A 25,700-nucleotide genomic window follows, 5' to 3' on the forward strand; every position below is an offset into this window, starting at 1 on the left:
AATGGAATTCTCTCATAACCAAATATTTCTAAGTTTAACTGCTCTTTGTCGTAATCTCTCTCAAACGTAATTCTCTCATTTGAACTTGCTTACTACTGACTTTATAATATTCTGTAACTGCTATTATCTGTAATGTAATACTTTGCAACAACTGTAAGTCACCCTGGATAAGGCTGTTGTAAACCCTTGTCAAAATAAAAAAGGACAGGGTCAATTGATTTAAGGAATAATAGCGCGCAACCTCTATTTTTGTTGCAACCATAGCCAATGTTTCCTTATGTAGAAATATTAAAGATTAACAGGGTTCTGAAAAATATAATCCCTTTTCAGCAAAGCCATGTACCCACAGTACTGTTCCTGGCCTGCGCAGTGAAGGTGCCGTTTCCCACTTCTTAACACCATATGTCACGGATAGGCTCCGTGGTGACGTCTGACCAGGAAGTATAGGACACAGTTTGGTGAATGCGCAGTTGCGCCAGTTTATTATAAAATAAAAAATTAAAACAAACCAAAAAAGGCAAGATGGCCAAAACCAAAAGACAAAACAGAACATGGAACCAAACAAGTATCGTGCTGGTGCATGTGTAGCAATTGTTCTTGATATTTTCCCCTCTTTCTCTCTCTACCTCCTGACTCTCATTCTGCCTCTGAACACACCAACCAGTGTGCGTGAAAAAGACTCTTATGCAGCTGTGCAGGGATTCGCTTGCTAATCAGTTCACTTGAATCCTGGAACAGTCTGCACATGAACTAATTGTGCACTCCCTGTGCCTAAATACAAATAAACATTTTAAATCCCCTGTGCTACAGAATCCACACTGTGCACATACAAACAATAACATCCCACATAAAACATAAAAAATACGCACAGGGGCGGGGCACCGCGCCACACTGTTTCAAAGCTTTTTTCAAAAGGTCTGCACTAGTGCCCGGATAGTGTAAGGATTATTGCCCACATTGTCAAACAGGTAACACAGCAATAATGATCCTTGATGTGGTACACAACAGAAAAGCCAGAACACTTGTTATGCTTTTTTTTTTTTTTTTTAATAATCGCTCTTCCTTTAAAAGAGCTATAACACTTAGTTTTAGTGGTACCATTCAGTAGAGTTAAAATTGTAAATCGCTACTTTAGCTGTAACCTCCAGACAGAAGGGGTACGGTTTCGAAAAAGGTTGAAAACCATCATATGCTTCAACAACTTGGTCACAACTAGACTGTGTATGTTTCTGCACCATCCCTTATCCCTGTAAACGACAATGAACAACTGATTTATCACATTACTCTCGCCTGTCTTCTTACAAGTTTGTTTTTTCATTAAAATGCATTACAGAAATTAGATCTTCAATCACTGATAGCATCTAGCACTCCGAATACATGGAAAAAACAAACATTTTTTAAAGAGTAGGTCTAATGAGGGATAGTTTTAGACCAACAATGACAAAGCACAGACTTCAAGCACTTTATTATTATTATTTATTTCTTAGCAGATGCCCTTATCCAGGACGACTTAGTTGTTACAAAATATATCCCAGTACAAAATCACATTACAGATAAGAGCAGTTATAAAATTATTGTATTTAACTAAAACCTATGGATAAAAAGTAGGTGCATTTTTCTTCAGCAGTGGCCATTGCTTCAGGTAGAAAGTGGTTCTGAGACCAACTCAAAGAATGTGCCCTTGTCTATTTACACCTAATCTGCAGCATTTTAGTTTAAATGGCTGGGATTTATTTAAAAAAAAAAAAAAAAAAACACCCTACACACATTTTCAAGGGAATTACTGAGTATCTGCACACCTCTATAAATATGCTTTAATATCAATATTTTTTCTTAGGGGAGAAGTGCTGCCAGTGGCTGTGCAAAGTAGTACACGTCTTTGAGCTGATAATATAAACTGTGCTGTTGTCAACGTGCAGTCTACATGATTTATCAAGATTATTGGGATTATATGAACTGCCTGCATTAGGTTATGTTTATAGCTTGAATATGAATCTGCACTCGGTTCATTAGTTTTCAGAGTCCAAGCTCCACTGTCCTCATGATTCATGAATCCTTATCATCTGTTTTATTACTGTTGAGTGAAACTGCAGCTGCAAAGCCCACCCATAAATCATCTATTGCATCCTTTCAACCATTGTATATTAATTCACGCAAACTGTTAAGATTAGGATCAAGTTGTCATATAATTAATTTTTTGATGTCCACACGCAGGGCGTATCTGTTGTACTCTGAAAGTGTTTCAGTGTATACTTAGCCACATGTATTGGTTTAGTTGTTTCATGTAATTGATACACCTATTCGCATGGAATGATTCCAGAGAGATTTCTCTTTTGTTCAGAAAACCTGTCGACACACTTGAGCTCTGACCAGACCTACTTGTTTAATTGAATTGACTTCCTTTCTTGCGATTTGTTTTTTGTTTTGTTTATGCTACAACTTTGCAGGGATCCAGTGCTTTTCAATCGGCTATTGTACAGCACCATATGGGGCAAGCCAGTATTTTCACATCTCACAGTTTCTCTTCTAGTTTAGCACCAGTCTCAAATTCAGCTGGTTTCAATCACCTATGATATTATCAGGGCAAAAATAATCTAATTTGTTTTAAGAATATGCCCTTACAGTGCACTTTCAAGATCTTTGACAGTAACTGTTTGTGAGTTTCTAGTTTCTACCTGCACAACAAGCAGCACTGGTTGAGAGTTATAGTATTGATGTACTCTTCCATCTCATTGTGGAAGTAGTTGACCTACCTGTATCAGACTGGGTAACCAAGCTGAATATTATACTTTTCTCTAATGTGCTCCAATCTTGAGGGCTGTCCAAACCACATGATTTTCTTCATAAAATGTACCAGTGTTCTCCAAAATTCAATTTAGTAACTGTTCCATCTAAAAGTACACTACCTGATAAAGAATTATAAGCTTTCTGCATAATAATGGCTAGAGAATAACGTCATACTGTATCTTAACGAGCAACCAATGTAATTATTATGCCATAACTTCAACTTTGCTCAAGCGCCATTCTAAGCAAATGTTAATGGTAAAGGCCTTCAATTGTCTATCATTATAGAGTGTGACCTTCAGAATGCATCCTTGTGCATTTGTATTTTGAAACACACCATCTGGTACTGCACTAGGTCACAGAAAATCCTCAGGTTGTTTGTCTTGCCTTCCAGGGAATCTGTTACACTTACATGTCTCGGTCATTTTACCACAGTAGTGTCTTCATGGTCAAGCATCTTAATGAATGCAAAGCATGCCAAACAGTTTTTTGATTACCGACGGGAAAAAAAGGCACTGAAGGAAAGGACCCTGGTTGTTTTGGGGCTGTGGTTACAGGTGGCACAGGGTGGTGTTTTGTTTCAAATGCAAGTGTATTTGAAATATCTAATTCTTCATTTGCTTTTATAATGTCTGCTATGTCTTTCCATCTGTCATTTCTCTCTCTCTTTTTCTATTTTTTCCAATTTAAGACTAATTTATATGTTGTTATATTTTGTTTAATTTCTGTAAGTCGCTTTGGATAAGTGTCTGCTAAATAACTAAATAATAATAAAATAATAATTAGTGAAATGAAAGTAAGAACAAACAAAAGCAAGGCCTGCAGACAAATTTCTTAAATCGTATTTGCTAAAACAGATTTCATTAAAAACTATACATTTGAGATCTACACAGTGAATGGATGTGCATAACATGTAAAATATATGGAGCTATTTCGTTCGCTACAATCACCAATAAAAGAATTGTCATTAACACTGAGCTTTTACTCTGGAGCCTTTACATGATATGGGGTGGTTCTGAGCTTACAGACTCACAGGCGACACTTGACAGCACCACTGATTCCAGATATTTTTAAAGACAGTGAAAAAGAAATGGCTGTTTAAATGAATGCAATGTATATAGAGGCAAGCTAATGTTTTATGAGTATGTTCCAAACTATACAACAAGAAATATAAATGTATACAAGTCAAACAGCAGCAAACAAAACAAATAGAAATTGATTTAATAAAGTAATTAAATAGATAGTGACACTTGCTGGTAATAATGATTGAGCAAACTCATTTATTTGTGTTCCTATCACCTCTATGGGGTCTGTTCAATTGATATAAACGGGGCCGCCTCAAAACAGCACCACTGAGATATTTATAAATTAGAGAACCAAGGTTATGAAAAATAAACATTTAACAGCGCATGCAAGTCTCTAGTGTTTTTTTTTTTCTGTAAAAGTGTGTAAAATGCCAGGCAGCATCCTATTTAGTAATTATAAGGACTGATGTATTTGTAATTGTATTAACTGAACTTACCCCTATGTCTAACAGCAAAGTGTAGTAAACCACATCAAAAGCAAAGTGAAAGCACAGAAAAGCAGGTTATATCACATGTTAAACCTGTAGAAAACATGTTAAACCTGTAGAAAACATGGTTCAAGCACAGTAAATGTGCATAGGATATGCAGATTAAAATGACCATGCTAAATAGCGGTGTAAGCAAAATCAATGTCCCTGGAATGTCTACCTTTAAAACATGGATCAGACACACACAGAAACCAACTGGCAAATGGTCACTTTTTTCTGTTCTTAATAAACAGAACCAAGAGCAACTTCTCTACAGTATATATACACAGTACTGTGCAAAAGTTTTAGGCAGGTGTGAAAAAATGCTGTAAAGTAAGAATGCTTTCAAAAATAGACATGTTAGATTATTATATTTATCAATTAACTAAATGCAAAGTGAGTGAACAGAAGAAAAATCTAAATCAAATCCATATTTGGTGTGACCACCCTTTGCCTTCAAAACAGCATCAATTCTTCTAGGAACACTTGCACACAGTCAGGGATTTTGTAGGCATATAGTCAGGTGTATGATTAAACAATTATACCAAACAGGTGCTAATGCTCATCAATTCAATATGTAGGTTGAAACACAATCATTAACTGAAACAGAAACAGCTGTGTAGGAGGAATAAAACTGGGTGAGGAACAGCCAAACTCAGCTAACAAGGTGAGGTTGCTGAAGACAGTTTACTGTCAAAAGTCATACACCATGGCAAGACTGAGCACAGCAACAAGACACAAGGTAGTTATACTGCATCAGCAAGGTCTATCCCAGGCAGAAATTTCAAGGCAGACAGGGATTTCCAGATGTGCTGTCCAAGCTCTTTTGAAGAAGCACAAAGAAACGGGCAACGTTGAGGACCGTAGACGCAGTGGTCGGCCAAGGAAACTTACTGCAGCAGATGAAAGACACATCATGCTTACTTCCCTTCGCAATCGGAAGATGTCCAGCAGTGCCATCAGGTCAGAATTGGCAGAAAACAGTGAGACCCTGGTACACCCATCTACTGTCCGGAGAAGTCTGGTCAGAAGTGGCCTTCATGGAAGACTTGCGGCCAAAAAGCCATACCTCTGACGTGGAAACAAGGCCAAGCGACTCAACTATGCACGAAAACACAGGAACTGGGGTGCAGAAAAATGGCAGCAGGTGCTCTGGACTGATGAGTCAAAATGTGAAATATTTGGCTGTAGCAGAAGGCAGTTTGTTCGCCGAAGGGCTGGAAAGCGGTACACAAATGAGTGTCTGCAGGCAACAGTGAAGCATGGTGGAGGTTCCTTGCAAGTTTGGGGCTGCATTTCTGCAAATGGAGTTGGGGATTTGGTCAGAATGAATGGTCTCCTCAATGCTGAGAAGTACAGGCAGATACTTATCCATCATGCAATACCATCAGGGAGGCATCTGATTGGCCCCAAATTTATTCTGCAGCATGACAACGACCCCAAACATACAGCGAAAGTCAATAAGAACTATCTTCAGCGTAAAAAAGAACAAGGAGTCCTGGAAGTGATGTTATGGCCCCCACATAGCCCTGATCTCAACATCGAGTCTGTCTGGGATTACATGAAGAGAGAGAAGCAACTGAGGCTGCCTAAATCCACAGAACAACTGTGGTTAGTTCTCCAAGATGTTTGGGCCAACCTACCTGCCGAGTTCCTTCAAAAACTGTGTGCAAGTGTACCTAGAAGAATTGATGCTGTTTTGAAGGCAAAGGGTGGTCACACCAAATATGGATTTGATGTAGATTTCTCTTCTGTTCACTCACTTTGCATTTTGTTAATTGATAAATATAAACTATTAACATGTCTATTTTTGAAAGCATTCTTACTTTACAGCATTTTTTCACACCTGCCTAAAACTTTTGCACAGTACTGTACATGCAAGAATGATGTCAGACTTTCCTTAACTAATGTCTTCTTTAGATTTACTTTGTACTTTTTAAAACTCAAATTTAAAGCTCCACTGTAGCCTCAATATACTGTAGCCCTCAGAATCATGTCTGTCTAAGTACATTTGGTACAACAGAGTGTAACCATTGTCCTATTGCATTGCTACACCCTACTTCAAGCAGAAAGGAGAAGTTCCACAGTTTGTTCTGCAGTATGTGGTATTTCTTATATCCAGTGTAAACAGAGTGTTGCATGTGGACAGGTTAATGGTGTAACCAAATGCACTTGGGAGGTAACCCTTAGTTGCAAGATCATTTTGCAGTTCTCATGATTATACTGTTAGTTTACCATATTGTACCATGGTTCGCCATGTTTTACCATACCTCTGGTTTGCTGTGCTTTACTCTACCTCTCTGCTTACCATGTTTTCAATAGGCTATATTTAGGCTTCCGAGTCTCTCCCCCCCCCCCCCCCTTCCCCATACAAAAAAAATGAAAATCGGTTATATCCAATAAGACACTGGAAATGGTTACTCAATTCCAGCTTACTTAACCCCTTTCCCTGTGAAAAAATAACTAAAATGAGTAACTTGTGCAGTGCAGTTGGGCAATGTCTCGCCTTCCTGATTTGTATCTTGCATTGATTCATTCTGAATAATTAAACCCACCCCAACTACTAAGTGGCAGCAAATTCCTACATTTAAACACGCTTGCAAGACTTTAAAACAAGGATTACAAGAAACTGAGGATTGTTCTTGCTCGCGAGATTTAAAAGCTATATTCCAGTTCAATAGGGAGTATTTACACGCTCATGGAATTTAAAACAGAACTGCAAATTGTGGCGAAATGTAAAAAAAAATACTTAAACACAGAATATGCCCGTGATCATAAGGATTTCGTTGTGGAAGACAGCAAAGGAAATAAGGTACAATTGAAAGTGTGCAAGTACTGTCAAGTTACTATACATAGCGACAGAAAACACGAAAGTAACGGAAAACAATATTTTCATTCAGTACATAAAAAGCAAAAGCAATATATATATATATACCGAGCATCAAAAGAAACTTCACTATAATATTTATTTCACTATTATAACATCCATCCTTGACCATGACACGCTTGAGTGACTATGACAAGCATATGCACTTAATCACCTAATTAGTGAGACAGTTGATTGGACACTGGATATGGAGTGATTTCAGCTGTTGAATTGCATGCTTGAATAAAAGCAATAAAAGAATCACAGAAAAAAACATGCCACGTCTGTCAAGAGAGCAGCGCCTTCGTGCAATCGGCATGTTGGAGGCTGGACTAGGGCAGCGAACGGTGCCCTAATGCAGTTACAATAAAAAGTCACTGCACCTGCTCTAAAACAGTTTGTCATTTTTCAATTACATCTAGTGAGTTTTATCCACTATACGTGATACATTTCTTTTGATGCTCAGTATATATAACTGGAAAATAACTAAAAATAAGCACCGAAAAATGAAATTAATAAAAACAGAACCGAAGCCCTAGCTATATTTTACTATGGAGAAATTTTATAAGGGAACACAAGAGTGATAGCTATATTGAAGTGTGGCAGTGTCCCGCCCCTTTGTTTATTTATATTATGATTTATATGTTTATATGATGGCGAAAGCCGATATTTGTTTATATATATATATATATATATATATATATATATATATATATATAATTATATATATATATATATATATATATATATATATATATATATATATATATTTATAAAGTTTAAAAACCTTGTGAGGATGCGTGACTGATCAGCTACTGATTTATTTAACAAGCTGACAGTCACGCAGACTTATTAAACTCGTGCAGACTATGGCCGAGGGGTAATAGGATAATTAATAGCTAGTTAACCCCTCAGCCAGAATATAAAAGCCTGCAGCTGTCTGCGCTCGGTGGAGCGCGTCAGAGGAGAGACGCAAGTCTGTGGAGAATAGAAATAAACAATTGCTACGTAAGCTGGATTCACAACCAGCATACTACTGGTTTTAATGGTTTGTTAGTTTGGCCCTTGTGCCCTTTTTGTTGGTGTTTTGTTAAAATCTTTTGTTTTTGTTGTTATTTAATAAACAGACTGAGTGCCATTGCGCTTCAGTTTCACCCACCATTCATTGTTTTCGTTTTGTGTTCCTGGTCCGTGACGTCACCACACTGGCGCACGGCAACCACTCTGTCACATGAAGTCAGGTTTTTTTTTTTTTTTTAAAAGATACCTCTGATATTTCATATACATACCAAGTTTCACTTTAAAGTATTAGTTTAAATGCTGGATCACAACACTTTGTATTTGATTGCCAAAAACAAAAAGTAATGCATGTTGCAGTTTAGTCCCAGTTTCCAGCAAAAATTCATGCATGGAGTGGCATTTAACTCATGCTAAATGGTCAATTCTGCCACCCATGCAGAAACGCAATGAGCTGATGCAGATGAATTAAAGAAGCCTGCAAGTACCTCAACTACCATGGGACAGTGCTCGATTTCAATACCATTCACTGTCGGATACGAATTATTTATTAACTTTGCTAATTTGTTTTGCTGTGCCTGCACAGATAGAAGTATTTCAGGGTCTTCGCAATTTTAAATGAAAAAAAAAGTATAACAGTATGCTAACTTAGAGGAAACTCACAAAAATATAACTAGTATAGGATGTCTTTTATACCAAAAACCATTCTACAGAAAGTTGCTAACACTAAATGTATATGTTTGATATAATTGCAACAGCTAACAGCTGATGATGAAAGTAATGCTAAAGCTCAAAATTATGGATCTATCGAAAACCAGGAAATTGAGGGGTCACCGCTAAATTCACCATTTTAGGGGCCAACGCATACCGGACTACAATGCTCCCTCACTAGAAGGCTCTCGATTATAATGCGCCTCGGATATAACGCAGGATGGCTGCAGTGGTGACGTCACCGTCCCGGAAGAACACAAACACACAGCAGCTGTGGGTTAAAACAGAGACGCGAAAGCGCTCGGTTTCTTAAATAATAATGAAATGAAGGGTTTTATACAAACCACAAAACAAACAGGCACAAGGGCCAAACAAACCAACAGACAAACAAGTAAGTGTCGTGCTGGCTAATCCAGCACGTTTTAGCAATTGTTATTTTTAGATTGTCTCCTCTCTGTCTCCCCGTATACCCAACCCTGGCTGAGTGACAATGTGCATCTTTTATGCAGTTATACCGAGACTCGATTGCTAATCAATCATTCAATTAGAATCTCGGTACAACTGCACACGGATTAATTGCGTGTCCTTCCCTGTGCTCAAATAGTATTACATTTTAATCAGCACGTGAAGTGATGTGCAACCCTCGTGGCTAAATACAAATATACATTTTATCACACGTGCTACACAGACCCATTTATATCCTGTGTACCAATGACTATACACCAACATTTAACACACTACATGCAACATATAAACAAACAATACGCACAAGGCGGGGTCACACTGCCACACGCTCCTACAGCATGTGCCCCAATTCCCTATACAGCTTCGCTTCAGCCCAGCTCCGGCAGCCAAACCTGGGGCGAGCCCATTCCCTCTTCTCCTCGCCCGTCCTGCTGTCCTTCTGTCCGTTTAGCCAGGCTATTTATAGTTTAAGAACTGCTAATTAAAATGATCCACGAGTGGGGATGTTCCCCTTTTTTTAGCGTTGATTACATGGTGGTTTATGCATGGTTAATTCATGGAAAGTTACATTTTTGATACACTAAATGCGCATTCGAGTGTGTCTGCACCCCCAACCCCCCCCCCCCCCCCCCCCACCGAGAGAGAGAAAAAAAAAGAAACCTCATTTAAATGACCTACAGCACATCCCTTCACAGTCCTGTGTGCATTGCATTGGCAAATAAAATAAAAAAGTCCTTAGGCAAAAACAATTTAAAAAAAAATACTCCAAAGCGGTTAACGTTCTTGTTTATTGTTCACATGACAACAAAAATCAGCCTATCAGTGTGTCTGTAGTGGCTTTTCTGTGATCTGTACTGTACAGTAGGAGGTGGAACAAAGTCATTGCTGCATTGTTATTTTGATTTAGGTTGCTAAAATCTAGTTTTCAGCATTGGAGGTAAAATACCAAAAATGGACAATAAAGCAAGAAAAGCAAAGTATATTCTGGTTGCGGATTGTGTCAAGAAACTTCCCAAAGAAACTTTACATGCAGATGGAGGCAAATGGTTTTGCACATCTTAATGTGACTTGGAGAAAATACAAAATCGAGCACTTGGCTTCAGAATCTCACATCAAACGAAAGGCTACTGCAGAGGTTGCTAAACAGAATGTAAAACAAACAGCTTTCAGAAAACATCGTGGCTTGGTCGAGTCATCTATATACGATAGCGGCCGTGTTGCAATCCTTGCGGGAGGTCGGGCTCACTGCTAACCTGAAGTGTGCAATTGGGAAGAGAGAGTCAGAGTGTTTGGGTTAATTGGGGGAAGGACAAATCAGACTGCTGATTGTAAAGGTCCAGGCCTTGGCCGATTGTCCAATCTCTAAGACTAAAACCCAGGTGCACTCCTTCTTGGGCTTGGCTGGCTATTACTAGAAGTCTTGCCTCGATAGCCGCCCCCTTGACGGACCTCACACGGAAGGGTGCCCCAAATACAGTCCAGTGGATGGAGTCATGCCAGAGGGCCTGTCTAACCTTGAAGGGAAGGCTTACTGTCATCTTGGGAATGTAGCTTGGCTCAGGAACTATTTGAACACTTCAGCACAATCGTATACCTGACTGCCCCTTCTGCCGCTGGATTGTTGTGTATTTCAAGCAAGAAACAAATGCTATAGAGTAAAATAGGGGCACTTTCCATGAGAAATAGGGTAGAGCTGGACAGGGCAGGGCTGACAGGGTTATGGATTGCGGAGCTGTGGTTTGGACCCTTGGACTTTTTACTTGTCAGCAATTGACTGGGGGGTTTGTTTTCTTTAGTCCCAGGCCCTTAAATAGCTGACCATCACTTCCGCGTCCACATTGTTTAATGAGCACCGCTCCTTTTGTCTTTATAGCCACACAAATCACAACTAACAAATGCACTGGACTGGGTAATTTTAAATAAACCAATATTCTAAAAAGTAAATCTGAGAAAATAAATAAAAATAAAGTCTGAGATAATTACATTTGTGTCGGCTAGTTCTGAAAAATTTAATTGGATCAGTGGAAGGACCATCTTCAATAGGGATTTTTAAAATTTGGGACAAACATGGGATTTTCACGTTCAGATATTTGCTCAACTTAAATATTCGTGTGGATATTTGTTAGTTTTCAAAAAGTAATAAAAGCCATTATATTTTGCTGAACGCAGGCAGAGACAGCATAGCAGCAGAGGGGCGTGACCCCTGTGTGCCTTTTTTTACAGCAAGACCTTAACAAAACAAAGGATGCCAAATAACAGTTCAAGTTAAACATTGCTTTGTTTATTCCCAAAATAAAACACAAAATTGACACCGCATTTTATTTTACTTTTTTTTTTTCATTCCTTCCCATTGCTGTTTCTTCACAGTAAACAATGGCCAGACACATTTTCAGAAAGCAATAATATGAAGTTTACTTGTGCCTTTTTGGTAGTTGAACAAGCAAACAAAAACTGAAATTTAACTTTACACACTTCAAAACAAATATGGAAATGGTGCTGTAAAATGAAGAGGAAAAAACTCATCATTTTGGTTCTCGTTTATTACATTTCACATAAAATCGCAACAAAAAATACACAATCTATACATAAATCACTACACAACATTTCCAATGAGTTGCGCACTGTTTAAGCGAGAACTTTCAGAATGATGTGCTTGCCTTTGTCCCATGAGATTCTGACTCTCTCTAAATAAAGCAGCACAACGCTTTGACCCAGACGGCCTTCCATAGGAGATCACTATGCATGTGTGCACACACGTAATTTGGTTTGCTTACTTAAAGTTATGTCATTTTTCACAAATATGAACCCATCTGATTTTTGTATCCTAATACATAAAAAAAAAAGTTTGAATATTTGTCCCAGCACTAAGGATTCTAGAATCTGTCTATTTTTAGTAAGTTAATATGCTAACTGGTTTGGTAAAACAACCTGGACATATCTCTCTAATCAATAAATAACTAGCATACTTTGCTAACAACGGTGGAGTGTTCTATTTTTTTCCTTGAGACATTGCTTAAGCCAAATGAAATATGATCCTATACATTTAGGTTTTATTTTCAGCCATAAACCTGATCCTCTAGCTGTTTTCCCAAACGTGCACGCGCATCGCACTTCACGTGTAAATAACCACACATGGAAACTCCCCCTTTAATGCACTCAATGACTGGTCAAGGGGGGGGGGCTCATTTGAACGCTCTTAAATTATGACTATAAACAAAACTTGTCTTGTATTTTAGCTTATTCAGTATTTCAAACCAGTTCTTACAACAACTATACATGTTCTTACATGTTGTATATTGCTATGGCATTATTTTATCAGTTGAAGTATGTGCTCCAAGATCAAATGCAAGTGTCCACAATTTTGCTTTCCCACCACTGCATAAGACACCTCAGATGGGACAGCACATGCAATGTAACACAATTTACCAAATTCACCAGTACTTCATTCAAATTGTGCAGGTTTAATACAAGTCATCTCAGGTACGTCAAAAGTACTATCTTGGATCAAGTTTAAACCTTATTCCAGACACCAGCATGCCTGCCATATCACATTGTCACAACACTGGAATGTAATAAGGGTGTGTGACAGGTTGGCTGAGTGGTGATGACATTACAGACCAGGAAGTTGACACAGATGCAGGTATTACGAGTGCTGGTGCACGTGTATTTAAACAAAACAATTTCACAAAAACACACAGCTCACCGAGCAAAATAAAGGTTTAAACAAAAACAGAATCTCACAACACAAAACAAAACACCAACAAGTACTGTGCTGGTGCTTTCCAGCACATGCAGCAGTTGTTTACTTTTTACTTTCATTTTAGATTTTCTACCATCTCACTCTCGTTCATCCTCTTTGAACACCCACCCAAACGCACATGGCCAACATTTTAAATAAACATAAAAACTCATTTTAAATAAACATAAAATACATTTTAAATCATAACAATAGCCCATTCCTTTTTAAATCAACCCACAATAACACATTTGTTTTCAAAACAATATAGATTTTTTAAATCATAATACATTCAGTCACACGTTCTTAATAAACAAACAATACAACACATTTATCAGCAGCGCTTTGCCCGGCCCCCTATTTACATGCAGGGCTTTCTTCTGCCCTGCCACAGGGTGTCCGTTCAATGCCAGGCAGTGAGAATTCTTCAGGTCAAACCAAGCAAGACAGATGCAGCGAAAGTATATAATACAAATTACTTTGGAAGCTACCTATTTAAGCTGATCAGGCCCCGAGTATACTTTTTAAAAAAAAAAAAAAAAAAAAAAAAAAAAAAAAACCACTACTATCCCACTGTCTACTGCCACACCTGCTTTAGCCAAACAAGATTATACAAATAAAAAAGATGATAAACAGACCACACAAATGATGATATGATCATAAAAAGGTGCACTGTGAAATGTTTAATGAAATTGGGGTAAACAGCTTGCAGATAACACCTTGGAGCTTAAGGTAATAAGGCAATACGAGTAGAACAGTTCTGTTTACTGGTAAACAACTACAGTATAATTCATAATCAAGGGACACCCAGCTTTATTTTTTATAGTAAAAAGATTTACAAAAAAGGTCCTTATTAAAAGCCATTACGTGGCCGAGTGGAGAAGTGGTCTTATAGCATATAAATGTCTAGTATGCATTGAGCTTAAAACCTTTGAAGGAAGCTCTTCATGATCTGTCTGTGCCTCAGGTGCCAAAGACTTATGATTTACTAGATATATAACAAATAGCTGTTAGAAGACAGATTTTCCAACAGAGTTGAATATTGAAAACCAATAAACTGCCTTGCCAAAGACATCTGGATTCGTTAGCAATAGTTGCACCAGATTGAATAATTTTAGCTTGAAATAAATGTTGGCAGTTGCAAAAAAACAAGCCACTGTCATTACATGTTGCTTTCAAATGTGTATAGTTTAAAATAAATTAACAGTCTGGTAAATTAACCTTGATTTAATCTTTAATTTATGACCAAGGAAAGCCATTTCAATACGTTACAAATACTGGCAGTGTTTTGGGAGAACACAGAGAATAGGACCACCTCAAACTGAAGTCATTATTCACCTGTCTTGGAATATGTACCTCTAGGGTTGGCACCTGTCTGGGTTTGACCCGGTTCCTACTCTGCACCCCTGGTGAGCGTGCACACTTTGACGTGATTTGACCACGTTTTTTTTTTTCCTTTTAAGAAAACTTACTTGCATGTTACCAATTAAGACAATGTGCATTTTCAATCGTTTGTTTCAAAACACAGTACTAATAAGAATTATATACAGTATGTATGTATACAAATGTTTAACATCTTTCGTTATAGACTCGTAATTAAAACAATGGATGACATTTAGTAGAGAAGAGTATCATGTATGGGGATAAAAAAAAAAACATCAGTAACTGGAATCTGTAGATTTTTTGTTCCTGTAAAATCAACTCCAGCGAGTGACAGCTAACCGGTTAATCTAAGCGACTGTACTAAAGGACTATGCTGTGCAAAAAAGAGCACAGCATTAACAATGTGTAAGGTACGTCTAAAGATTTGTGTTCAGTTTTCATGCAGACTAAAATTATAGGTAGATGAATGCAGTTTTCGTTGTTGTGCATTTAAATATGGTATAAACTGATGGTTCAGCGATTTCATATTGAAGTTCAATAAACTAATTAATGTAGCATAATGCATTCTGTTAACGGTAAAGTAATATTTTATGCAAGGACTGAACCCGCTTGTGTAATCTCCATTTAAGTGTGTAAATATATCTGAAATAGGTTATTCTTATTATTGTGTAACACGCTTAATTGATAACCGATTGTTCATGAAATATTTATACAAAATCACAGAACCATCAGTTTTAACATCTTTAAATGCACAATAATGAAAACTGCATTCATCTACATGTAATTTTAGGCTACTTGAAAACAGAACTGAATTCAACATCGAGTTCAACTACTAGAAATCTCAAGAGCACAATACTGTATATACTGCACGATTATTGATCTGTACCGCGATCTGATGGAATTGTGTTAAACTGTATTACAATATACTGCAGTTTTGATAGAGCTAGGCTGACCGAGAAATATGTCCGGGTTTAGTCTGTGGAGAAGGTGGCAACCCTATATACCTCAGCACCAACTGAATAGTTTTGTGGTGGGATAACTATACAACAGAACAGAAAACTACCAGTCTAAATAACCAGACTATCAGTGCATGGATGGGATTTCTGCATTACCACAATCTGGGGAGGAAGTCAAATAAATCCTTTCTGGGTAAAGAAGCTTAGTTGCTGTTTAATAAACTGCTTGGTGGAAAATATTTACCATTATTACCAGCTCAGATCATGAAGGATATAGTCTAATCAAAATCAGTGACAGGAATGTCCTCAATGAGCAAATGGAAAATGTTAATTGAAGCCCAGGCCATATGCAGCAGTTTAGATTCTGCAGTGGGTGATCTATGTGTAACAGATTAAGGGGCACTGAATGGCAATAGAACATTTGGAAAGATTAAGAAATAAGACAGATAAAGCTATATGAGGTGGAAAGCGGACAAGAATAATCAGTGCTGTACTAACGAAAGTGATTCGAGTGACTGCACAGTGACTTTGCATTCTGCGATAGTTCAAATGCTTTGCTTGTTTCAAATAGTTGTTTAACGATCTCCTTGCGAACACACTGCTAAGAAAACAAAATTGTCTTTCTTCGAAAAGGTACTGTTCTGTCAGACCCTTGGACGATACAAATTATTGGCAACAGTGGTTTAAGTGTTCAATAAAATCCAATCTGAATACTATTTAAGGTACAATAGTATCCAGAGTTAAATACAAAAAAAACTTTGTTTTTGTGTGTAATGTGTATTAATACATACTATTTGTTATAAGTTTATTAACTGTGGTTCAGAAGAATTTCTTAAATACCAAATGATTTAGAACCTATATAAAACCAAAATATCAATTTATATTAAGACAGCAGTGGCAGAGGCTCCTCTTAGCCATGCTTGTGAAAAGCAACAGTATAGTTAATAGTGTGATAAAACCACCTAACAAATGTATGGATTGTAAACATTTACAGTAACTAACTTTCTATCAATTTTCTATAGCTAGACAAAACAGTGTTGGCAAAACTAGGCTACATGGTGTATTTAATATAATAATTATCTAATGTTCACACGTATGGGATGTAGTAAAACAAAAAAAGGTATGCCCATAGAAAACAACTGACAAAAAAGAATGACAGCATACATCTTTAAAACTGATCAAAAAGCCCCTACTTCCAGTAATAGTAGGAAGTCTAATAAATAACCTAAAAGTGCAATGACATGAAAGGACAGCCCTGGAATACCGAAAATGCAGTTAACCAAGTACAAATAAATTTTGACAGCTTGTAACGGTAAAACCCATTTAACTAATCTTAATTCCCTTTACACACAATAGTAGGCCGTGTACCACACAAACCAAAAATGGAATGTCAGGGTATGCCAGCAGTTTTCTATGGACAGCCTTGAAATACCGAAAATACACCAAAACCAGTGAACCATATGGTCATTCCGTTGTTTTCTATCGGCATTCCTTTTTTGTCATCAGTTTTAATACATCCCCACATGTATATTAAATAAAAAAAAAAAAAACTATATTGTATATTTAATCCGTAAACACAACTAGAAAGGTCAGAATTGCATCTATCTTCCTTGTTGGTTGTTATCAGATAAACCCTCGCAGCCACACTAAAGTGTTCTTGAAAGCAAATTCACACTCAATGTATTTAAAATAATTTCTGGATTGCATTACATGGTCATTGCGGACCGAAAGACAGATTCCTGGGATGGTAAAATACGATAGCGCCATAGCAACCCAAACATCTCTCATACCAAATTATGACTGTGGAACCAATTTACTATATACTTTTTTTTTAATACAAGCCTTAATCCACCAATTCCTTTTAGATAGAAATACAGTTTCCTAATGTATAGTCGTTTGAAACACGACGGTAGCCTGTGTTTTACTTTTTAATTAACATATTCTTAATTGCCAGTATATTAAATTGCAGATGTTGTACCTATTGTATTACTTACCAACAAAAACATGTTCTGCTATTGCACACTTTGTATACAGCCCTTGTTCATGAATGCATAAATTGTAATTGTTGAGGGGTCGTGAGGAACAGATGTGTTTCTTTCAAACAAGAGATGGAATTGGCAATGCAAAAATCAATTATAAACCGTATCCGAAGCTCTTAACTTGTAACGTTACCGTTTAGCAAACAAATCATTGAGATTTACAAAAATAAGAAAAACAATAAAAATGTGTAATAGTACATTTAAACTACAAACAATCTGCAACAGAGTACGAGACTTACCGACTCTAAGGACTTGCTGTGAACTCAGACAAAACTCTGAAATAAAGTAAAAGACGGAAAATAACAGTCCAGTCCTAGTATCCATGGTAAACACTCTTGAGTCGAAATTAACACAGATCTCCATTTTCCCTTGAATTCATGCTGATAAGTTGCCAGTCCTCGTTGTTTCTGAACCGCTTTCAAATCTGGATGTATCCCCCCTCTATTTACTTGTACATTCTGCTTAGCAAATTATTTTTTTCTCACAACAGACCAGCTCAGAGTGAACTTTTGTCTTCATCCTTTATCCCATCATCGCTTACACAGAACTATTTATCTCTTCAAATTGTCTTACAAGTCGTTTACTTATTTTGGTGCACACCAGGGTTAAAGTAGATATCTAGGCAAAACTGAGATAATTTGCCCCTGTTGCAAGAACTGTGACGAAAATTAAATAGAAGCTGCTGATTTTTACTGCAGGGTCTGATCTCCAGCAGCTTAACCTCAAATCTGGCAGCATTCACCTGCTAAAACCTCAACACGAGTACACCAGGGAATGATTAAATCTTTGATTGAGTCCTGATGAAAAAGCAGATGTAATCCACATAATAATCAGCGACGCTCCAGGGTGAGTAAGTAGACAGATCCCGCAGCAAACCGGTTACCTTTTTGCCAATTTAGACTTCTATTTGCGAGTTTGTGAGATTATTATTATTTAAGAAATAACTTTATGAGGTCAAACAGAAGGTGGCATCCAATTAATTGTATGTAGACAAAAGAGAAGTGTTGAGCATGCAGTTTAAGTATCCCGTTTTAAAATATGTGTATTTTGTATATCTTTAACATTATTATGAAATCATTGAGACATCATTTATAAAGCATCAACATGAAAAATAGTATGCAGATTGTTTTAAGGCTTAATAAATTACCCAACTGACTCATAACGACTGGTTGGAGGCTGTACGTGACTTTCAATGCGCAAAGGAATCTTGAGTAAAATCTGTATGTATAAAGCAAAAATATTTTGACCAGTAATGACCCTTAAAATGTTTTACTGTTGTATGCTGTAAAAGCAGCTAACAGTAGGAAAGCTCAGTAAAATCCTCCCCCCTCCAAAGACAGTATACAATTTAGAGTGTGTGACGTTGACATTTGTGTAGTCGCCACACTGATAGAAGGGGGTGGGGGGGAGCACTATCCAAAATGTTTAAGACGCGCTTTATTTATTTTAACGAATACTGTAAAATAGTGCCTTAAATATTGTAATATTTTATTTAGTTATAATGTGTAATATATTTTGTTTTGATTGTATCTTCCCCGGGCTCTAAATGGTTGTGACCTTTTTTGTTGATTGGTTTGCGGAGTTTCTCCCGCCACTGTAAAGGGCTAGTCACACTACAACGTTTATTAGAAAAACTCTGCGAAAAAAAAAAAAAAAAAAAAATCGAAAGAGGTTCAGTTTCTGGTCGAAAAACGCTGCGATTTCCACAGAGTCCGTCTACATTTGGAGGCTATACGGGTGCAGGCAGTCGCATTGTTTTTCCGATGAAGGAGAGAAAAAAGGGGATGAATGCGGGTTCACTATAGTAAAATACCACTGACCTGCTTAAAAAATACCGGTATGTAAAATAATAAATAATAAAATTAAAACAGAGGTAGCCAATTAGATCTAATTTCATTAAACCACAATACTTTACACTGCAGTTTATGTCGTTTCTGAACTGCAGTGTTTACTGAGAGAGGATGGATTTACTTCAGTTCAACCCATTGGTGGAAATTCTGCTGATAAAAAACACAATATACAAGTAGGTGTTTTCTTTCAACAGTAAAACGTTATACATATATATAGATATAGATAGATATGTGTGACAAAGTGTTGCCTGATCCATAGTCCCGTGTTATGATACCACGTGTGGCAAAGTGGTTAATAGCATGCGGGTGCAGGTGATTAAAGAACAGGCAGACAATTGTAATCCAGGTGCAAAGTTTTGTTTTTATTTGTTTTTGTCCAGTTCCTGACGGCAAAACAAACGGTAAATAATAATGCTGGTAATACAGCGGCGTGTATTACTTATATTTATAATCCCCAAGCTGGTCCCGAAATAATAGTCCCGTTAGTGTATCCCCACATCAAACACAAAACACATACACAAGTCCCTTTAGTGCATGAATTGGTGATTGTGGTACAATACAAGTTACTGTGAGACAAGTGAAGTGCTGTTCCAGGTTTGTGCTGGCCTCTGGTAACAGCTCCAGAACATGTTAGCTGTCTAGTGATACAAGTAACAAATAGACAAAACAAAACACTCGGCACAGGTCCTTCCAGGTCACTTTACAATAACCAAAATGTCCCAATGGACATTTTATGAAGAGAAAAATGCTCATGTGTGAATACAAAAATCGCTGTGAATCGGCTGCCGTAAAGAACGCAGCGAATAAATGCTTTAGTGTGTTTAGCCCTTAAAGGCTGCCCACACTGCAGACACGATGTGATTTTTTTAATTGACGAGGAGGTACTTTCGCAGCGACATACACACCAGAAGCAACACAGAGGTGATACTACAGGTTTGAAAACTGCCAGATCTGTACACTGTTAAAAATTGACAAAACTGTGATCAAGACTGGTACATGTTCGTCAACATGATGTGGAAATTAGAGTGTCTTCTCTGATAGTATTTCAACATGTATGGCAATACATACCAGGCTTATCCAGTTTCTTCGTACGGACTTCCATATATTGTCTTTCAAATCTGTATCTTTATAATTGTGAGAAGAGAAGGAGAAAATAATTAAAAGCAAAACAAATGCTACTTGTGCGAGAGGACTCGCACGATACTTTAGTGTTGTCCACTGTCTGTTTTGTTTGTCTTTATTTTGGCCTTGAGTGCCGTGTTCTGTTTTGTTCAAACCTTTTATTTTCTGTGTGTGTAATAAAACACTGAGCACCGCAATGTCTCAGTTTCACCCACTAGTACTGCCTGTCTGTGTGTTTCTTTCTGGCCTGATGTCACCCCTACAGCCAGCCTGTTCACAGGCGTCCATTTGTTGATTTTCTTATGAGTTAGGAGGCAAATGGAAAGAATTGTGACATAGGAGCCATGTGAACACCCAAGAAAATAAAACTACTGTAAGCTGTTCTGCCTGTTGCAATCTGTGCTTGAAAATGTGTTGCCAATTGTTGAAACTATGAAGCGCTTGGAAGCAGAAACACATTCGTCCACCAAGCATTTAACATTGTTGGCATACAAGTTAAGGCTTTGTTTGAAAGCAAGGCAGAAAAGGTATTCAATGATTACCAGGTTGAAGTTAGTTACTGTGAGTAACTAACTGTAAGTCGCTGAGTGGGAACAGGTGCAGAAGTGATGCAGTGCAGTAATTAATCAGACAGCCTTGTAATCCAGTTTGGAAAGTGTGCTTTATTTTTATCCAGGTCTGGGGACCAATAAACAATAATCCCCCGGCAATACACAGGAAGGTGTACTGCAGGGGGTAGACAATAATGGGCTTCTAGACCCTAAACAATAAACAATACGTATCTTCCCCACAATAATACCGACACGGTCACCAGTCCTGGGTGCGTGCAGTCATGCTCGTTGTGGGTGATGCAGTTTATTTTGTGACAGTAGTGCAGTGCTGTTCCGGCTAGTGCTGGCCCTCGGCGACAGCTCCGGAATCATGTTAGCCGTCTAGTGATTTACAAACGAATTACATAAAGACAAACAAACAAAACACTCACGATACTGAAACAGTGGTTACGGGGTCTCTCACAGTCCTTCTCAGTTCACAAACACAAACCAAAACAAAACAAAGGAACAGATTGCGATTCCAGATTCCAATCTGCAGCTGCCACGTCGTTTCCCTTCCGGGTCAATGCGTTATTGCAACGGAGTCTCGCCTTTATCCAGACTGGCCGACTTCCCGACCCTGGGAAAGAACTGTCAGACCAGCCCGTCCAAAGAACTCTGTTCTCGCTGCTTCACGCCCTCACAAGTTGGGAGGGAGATTTACAACCAAGAAGTTTGTCAACCCGAGGCATACGGTACGCATCGAATTTGGCAATAGAGTTTACCTTCCGGAAATCTACACAGAAGCGGTTGGTGCCGTCTTTCTTGGCCACTATGACAATAGGACTGCACCACTCGCTTCTCGCTTCAATGTTGTTGCTCTTGTGTTACAAAACATCTCAGCATCTGCTTCAAGGTCTGATTAAATCATTCCACCAAACCGTCTGTCTGTGGATGATAAACAGATGTCCTTATGGGACATATTTTTTAATATTTTATATACCTGCTGTAATGTGTTAGACAAGAAGTTGGTCCCATCATCAGTCAAAATCTCTTTGGGGATCCCTACTCTAGCCATAATCTGCACTAACTATGTGGCTATTGCAGCGGTACTAGTGGACCTCAGTGGAACTGCCTCTGGGTATCGCGTTGCATTATCTACCACTACAAAATATGCGTATACCCGGAGTCAGAAGGTAGCAAAGGGCCCACTATGTCCATTGCAATGCGTTCAAAAGGAGTGGAAATAATCGGCAGTGGAACCAAAGGGGCGGGGCTCACTCTACCCAGCACTACTCGCTGGCAGTCTGGGCATGTGGCTACATATTTCGACACATCAGTATGAAGACCTACCCAATAGAATCAAGCCAATATCCGCTCCCTTGTCTTGTCAGCTCTGAGGTGCCCCGCAAAAGGGATATCATGCGCCAGCCTCAACACCTCGGTCCAACAAGACGGGGGAACCAATAATTGTGTTAAGGCTGTCCTGTGCCCGCAGCTAGGTTTACCCTGTATTGCCCCTTGATACTGAAGTGTGGATATACAGCGCCATCAACATCCTTACCTTCAATAGACCGAACCTGCCCCCAAGCGTGCACCAGTTTCAGGTCATTATGTTGGCCCCACACTATGTCCGCGCTTGAGTACCACATGTCCGGTACATTGAGAGGGGCGGGAGTAGCATCTACCCTAGATGGCCCAGTAGCCTCGCCCTCTCGGTCACACTGTGTTCCGACTCCTTTTGACTGGCGTTTGTCACCACTCGAGCGCTCTCCCACCAGACCCCAGCCTTGTCTTAGTGATGCTCCCTACAATTTTGCAGTCCTTCTCTCTATTTGTTTTTCTAGGACAATGGGGGAAAACATTTCAGCTTCAAAAGGAAACACTTCACCAATTTGTTCCCTATTCTTTTTATCTGCCATGTTTATGTGTGCGGTCGAGACTGCCATTAATTTAAACAATTCTCTATAATTTGGCCAGTCTCGACCCAGAATTATTGGGTGTGGTAGCCTTTCTGCCACGCCAACTACTAGGTGGCGTTTTATATCGGTCCTACCTATAAATATACTTTTAGGGTGGGGTATGTCGCCGTAATCTCCATGGACGCAGGAGATCGCCACCTGGCCTTGTGGCTGCCACGACACACCGCCCAAGAAAGCTGCATTAAGGTCTTCTCACACCCGGTTTCCACTAATGCGTGGTTTGTCACCTTGCCTAAAGCTGCTTTAACAATACAAGGCCCCTCCTAACCATTTTCCTCACGTTTACCCTCTCCAGATACCCAACTGCACGCCACCACGTCACACTCCATTGCCAATGGGCATGATCTGGCCTGGTGCCCCGGTTTGTTGCATCTAAAACAGATAGGGGAGAAGGAGGGAACATTGGTTAAATTCATGTCTCGTTGCTGGTATGGCAACGAGGCCGGGGTAGCAGCTATACCCCCGCTGAGGGTTAACTTTGTTCTCCATGGAGAGGAGGCAAGGTTGGCCATAAAGGCCGGAGATTTAGGAGGTCTTGGTCCCGGTGTTGTAGGTGGAGCAGAGAGAGGAGGTGGTGTGCCGCTGCTCCGGTTTACAGGAGCTGTGGCCAGGTTGGTGTGGGCTGAGACCAGGGAGTCCTCAAAATCCTCTGCCAGTTTTATTGCTGCCTCCAGGGTGGCGGGGTTGTGGCACTGTATCCATACCTGGGTTTCGGCGCCGACCACATGGCAGAATTGCTCCACTGCTATGGCTTCGCCCATTTGCAGACCCGTTTTCTGAGCGGGGCTTAGCCAGTGCACCATGTGGTCATACAACTACTGCGCAACCACCCTGGGGCGTGTATCTGGGGATCTTCGGTACTCCCGGAATCGTACCTTGTGCTTTTCCCCCGTGATGTTTAGCCGGCGTAGGATGGCTCGCTTTACCAGGTCGTAGTCGGCGGCTTCAGTGGCCCGATACGCTGCCTGAGTGTCTCCCCAATCAGGCAGGATACCAGCTGGCTCGCCCAATACATTCTGGGCCATGACGCGGTGGTACCCAGCCGCTCAAAAGCAACCAGGTAAGCCTCGGGGTCATCCTCTGCCGTCATTCAGTGCCCTCGCCTTTGCGGCCATCATCACGGGTGCCGTTGGTACTGTGCTCTGGATCGCCAGACCGACTTTCTCCACCAACGATGTGTACCACTCCTCTGTCTTTCCGCAGCCTCCCGTCTGCTGTCCAGTGCTTCCAGCAGCGCTGCAAGTGATCCATAGTCCCGTGTTCTGACACCACGTGTGGCAAAGTGGTAAGTGGTACGTGCAGGTGCAGCGGTGATGCAGTGCAGTAATGAAACACACAGAGATTTATAATCTGGTTTGGAACAGTTTTTTATTTTTATCCAGGTATGATGACCAAATAATAATCCCCGGCAATACAGAACAATGTGTAGTGCACGGAGTATATAACAACAGGGTTGCAGTCCCAAATAATAAACACAAAATATTCGTCCCACAATATACTAACACAGTCACCAGTCCTGGGTGCGTGCAGTAGTGCTTGTGGTGGGTGATACAGGTTTTTTGTGACAAAGGTGTAGTGTTGTCCGGTTTCGTGCTGGCCCCTGGCGACAGCTCCGGAACTATGTTAACTGTCTGGTAAAGTACAAGACAATTACAAACAAACAAAAACACAACACTCACGATTTCACTTAAAATTGGTGTACCGTCCTTCTAGCTCTTTACTCACTAAAAACCAATGTGAAGGAACCGATTACGATTCTCTGTCCCCCTTATATGCTGTCACGCATGACCCCTTGGTAAACGAATGCAGCTGCCTTTACAATCTGCGGCTGCTACGTTGTTTCCCTTCCGAATGTAATTCGGAAGGGAAACAACGTAATGTCGAATGTAATGTCTTTATAGTCCATGCTTGACAGTAGGTATGGTGTCCTTTTCTTTGTACGCCTCACCAGACTTTCTCCAAACGTAACGACTATCCGTGTGACCAAGTAGCTTGAGTTTTGTTTCATCACTCCACAAAACAAATATATTTCAAATTTTGACTCATCAGTCCAGAGCACCTGCTGCCATTTTTCTGCATCCCAGTTCCTGTGTTTTCATGCATAGTTGAGTCGCTTGGCCTTGTTTCCACGTCTGAGGTATGGCTTTTTGGCCGCAAGTCTTCCATGAAGGCCACTTCTGACCAGACTTCTCCGGACAGTAGATGGGTGTACCAGGGTCCCACTGTTTTCTGCCAATTCTGAGCTGATGGCACTGCTGGACATCTTCCGATTGCAAAGGGAAGTAAGCATGATGTGTCTTTCATCTGCTGCAGTAAGTTTCCTTGGCCGACCACTGCGTCTACGGTCCTCAACGTTGCCCGTTTCTTTGTGCTTCAAAGAGCTTGGACAGCACATCTGGAAATCCCTGTCTGCCTTGAAATTTCTGCCTGGGAGAGACCTTGCTGATGCAGTATAACTACCTTGTGTCTTGTTGCTGTGCTCAGTCTTGCCATGGTGTATGACTTTTGACAGTAAACTGTCTTCAGCAACCTCACCTTGTTAGCTGAGTTTGGCTGTTCCTCACCCAGTTTTATTCCTCCTACACAGCTGTTTCTGTTAATGATTGTGTTTCAACCTACATATTGAATTGATGATCATTAGCACCTGTTTGGTATAATTGTTTAATCATACACCTGACTATATGCCTACAAAATCCCTGACTTTGTG

General features: G+C 39.5%; 1 protein-coding gene across 2 annotated transcripts in view; it reads right to left on the reverse strand.

The window, feature by feature from the left end:
- The window catches only part of LOC117405875 (glutamate receptor ionotropic, kainate 1), a 92,925-nt gene extending 74,613 nt beyond the window's left edge, over positions 1-18,312 (reverse strand). The window contains exon 1 of one of the 2 annotated variants that reach the window (XM_059029696.1): positions 17,749-18,312. In XM_059029696.1, coding sequence (XP_058885679.1) covers positions 17,749-17,872 — 124 coding nt within the window. In that variant the 5' untranslated portion in view covers positions 17,873-18,312. The remainder of the gene's footprint in view (positions 1-17,748) is intronic. The other variant, XM_059029695.1, reaches the window with a different exon arrangement.
- Between the last annotated feature and the right edge of the window lie 7,388 nt (positions 18,313-25,700).

Source organism: Acipenser ruthenus, chromosome 9 (genome assembly GCF_902713425.1).
Source record: "Acipenser ruthenus chromosome 9, fAciRut3.2 maternal haplotype, whole genome shotgun sequence".
Lineage (NCBI taxonomy): Eukaryota > Metazoa > Chordata > Actinopteri > Acipenseriformes > Acipenseridae > Acipenser > Acipenser ruthenus.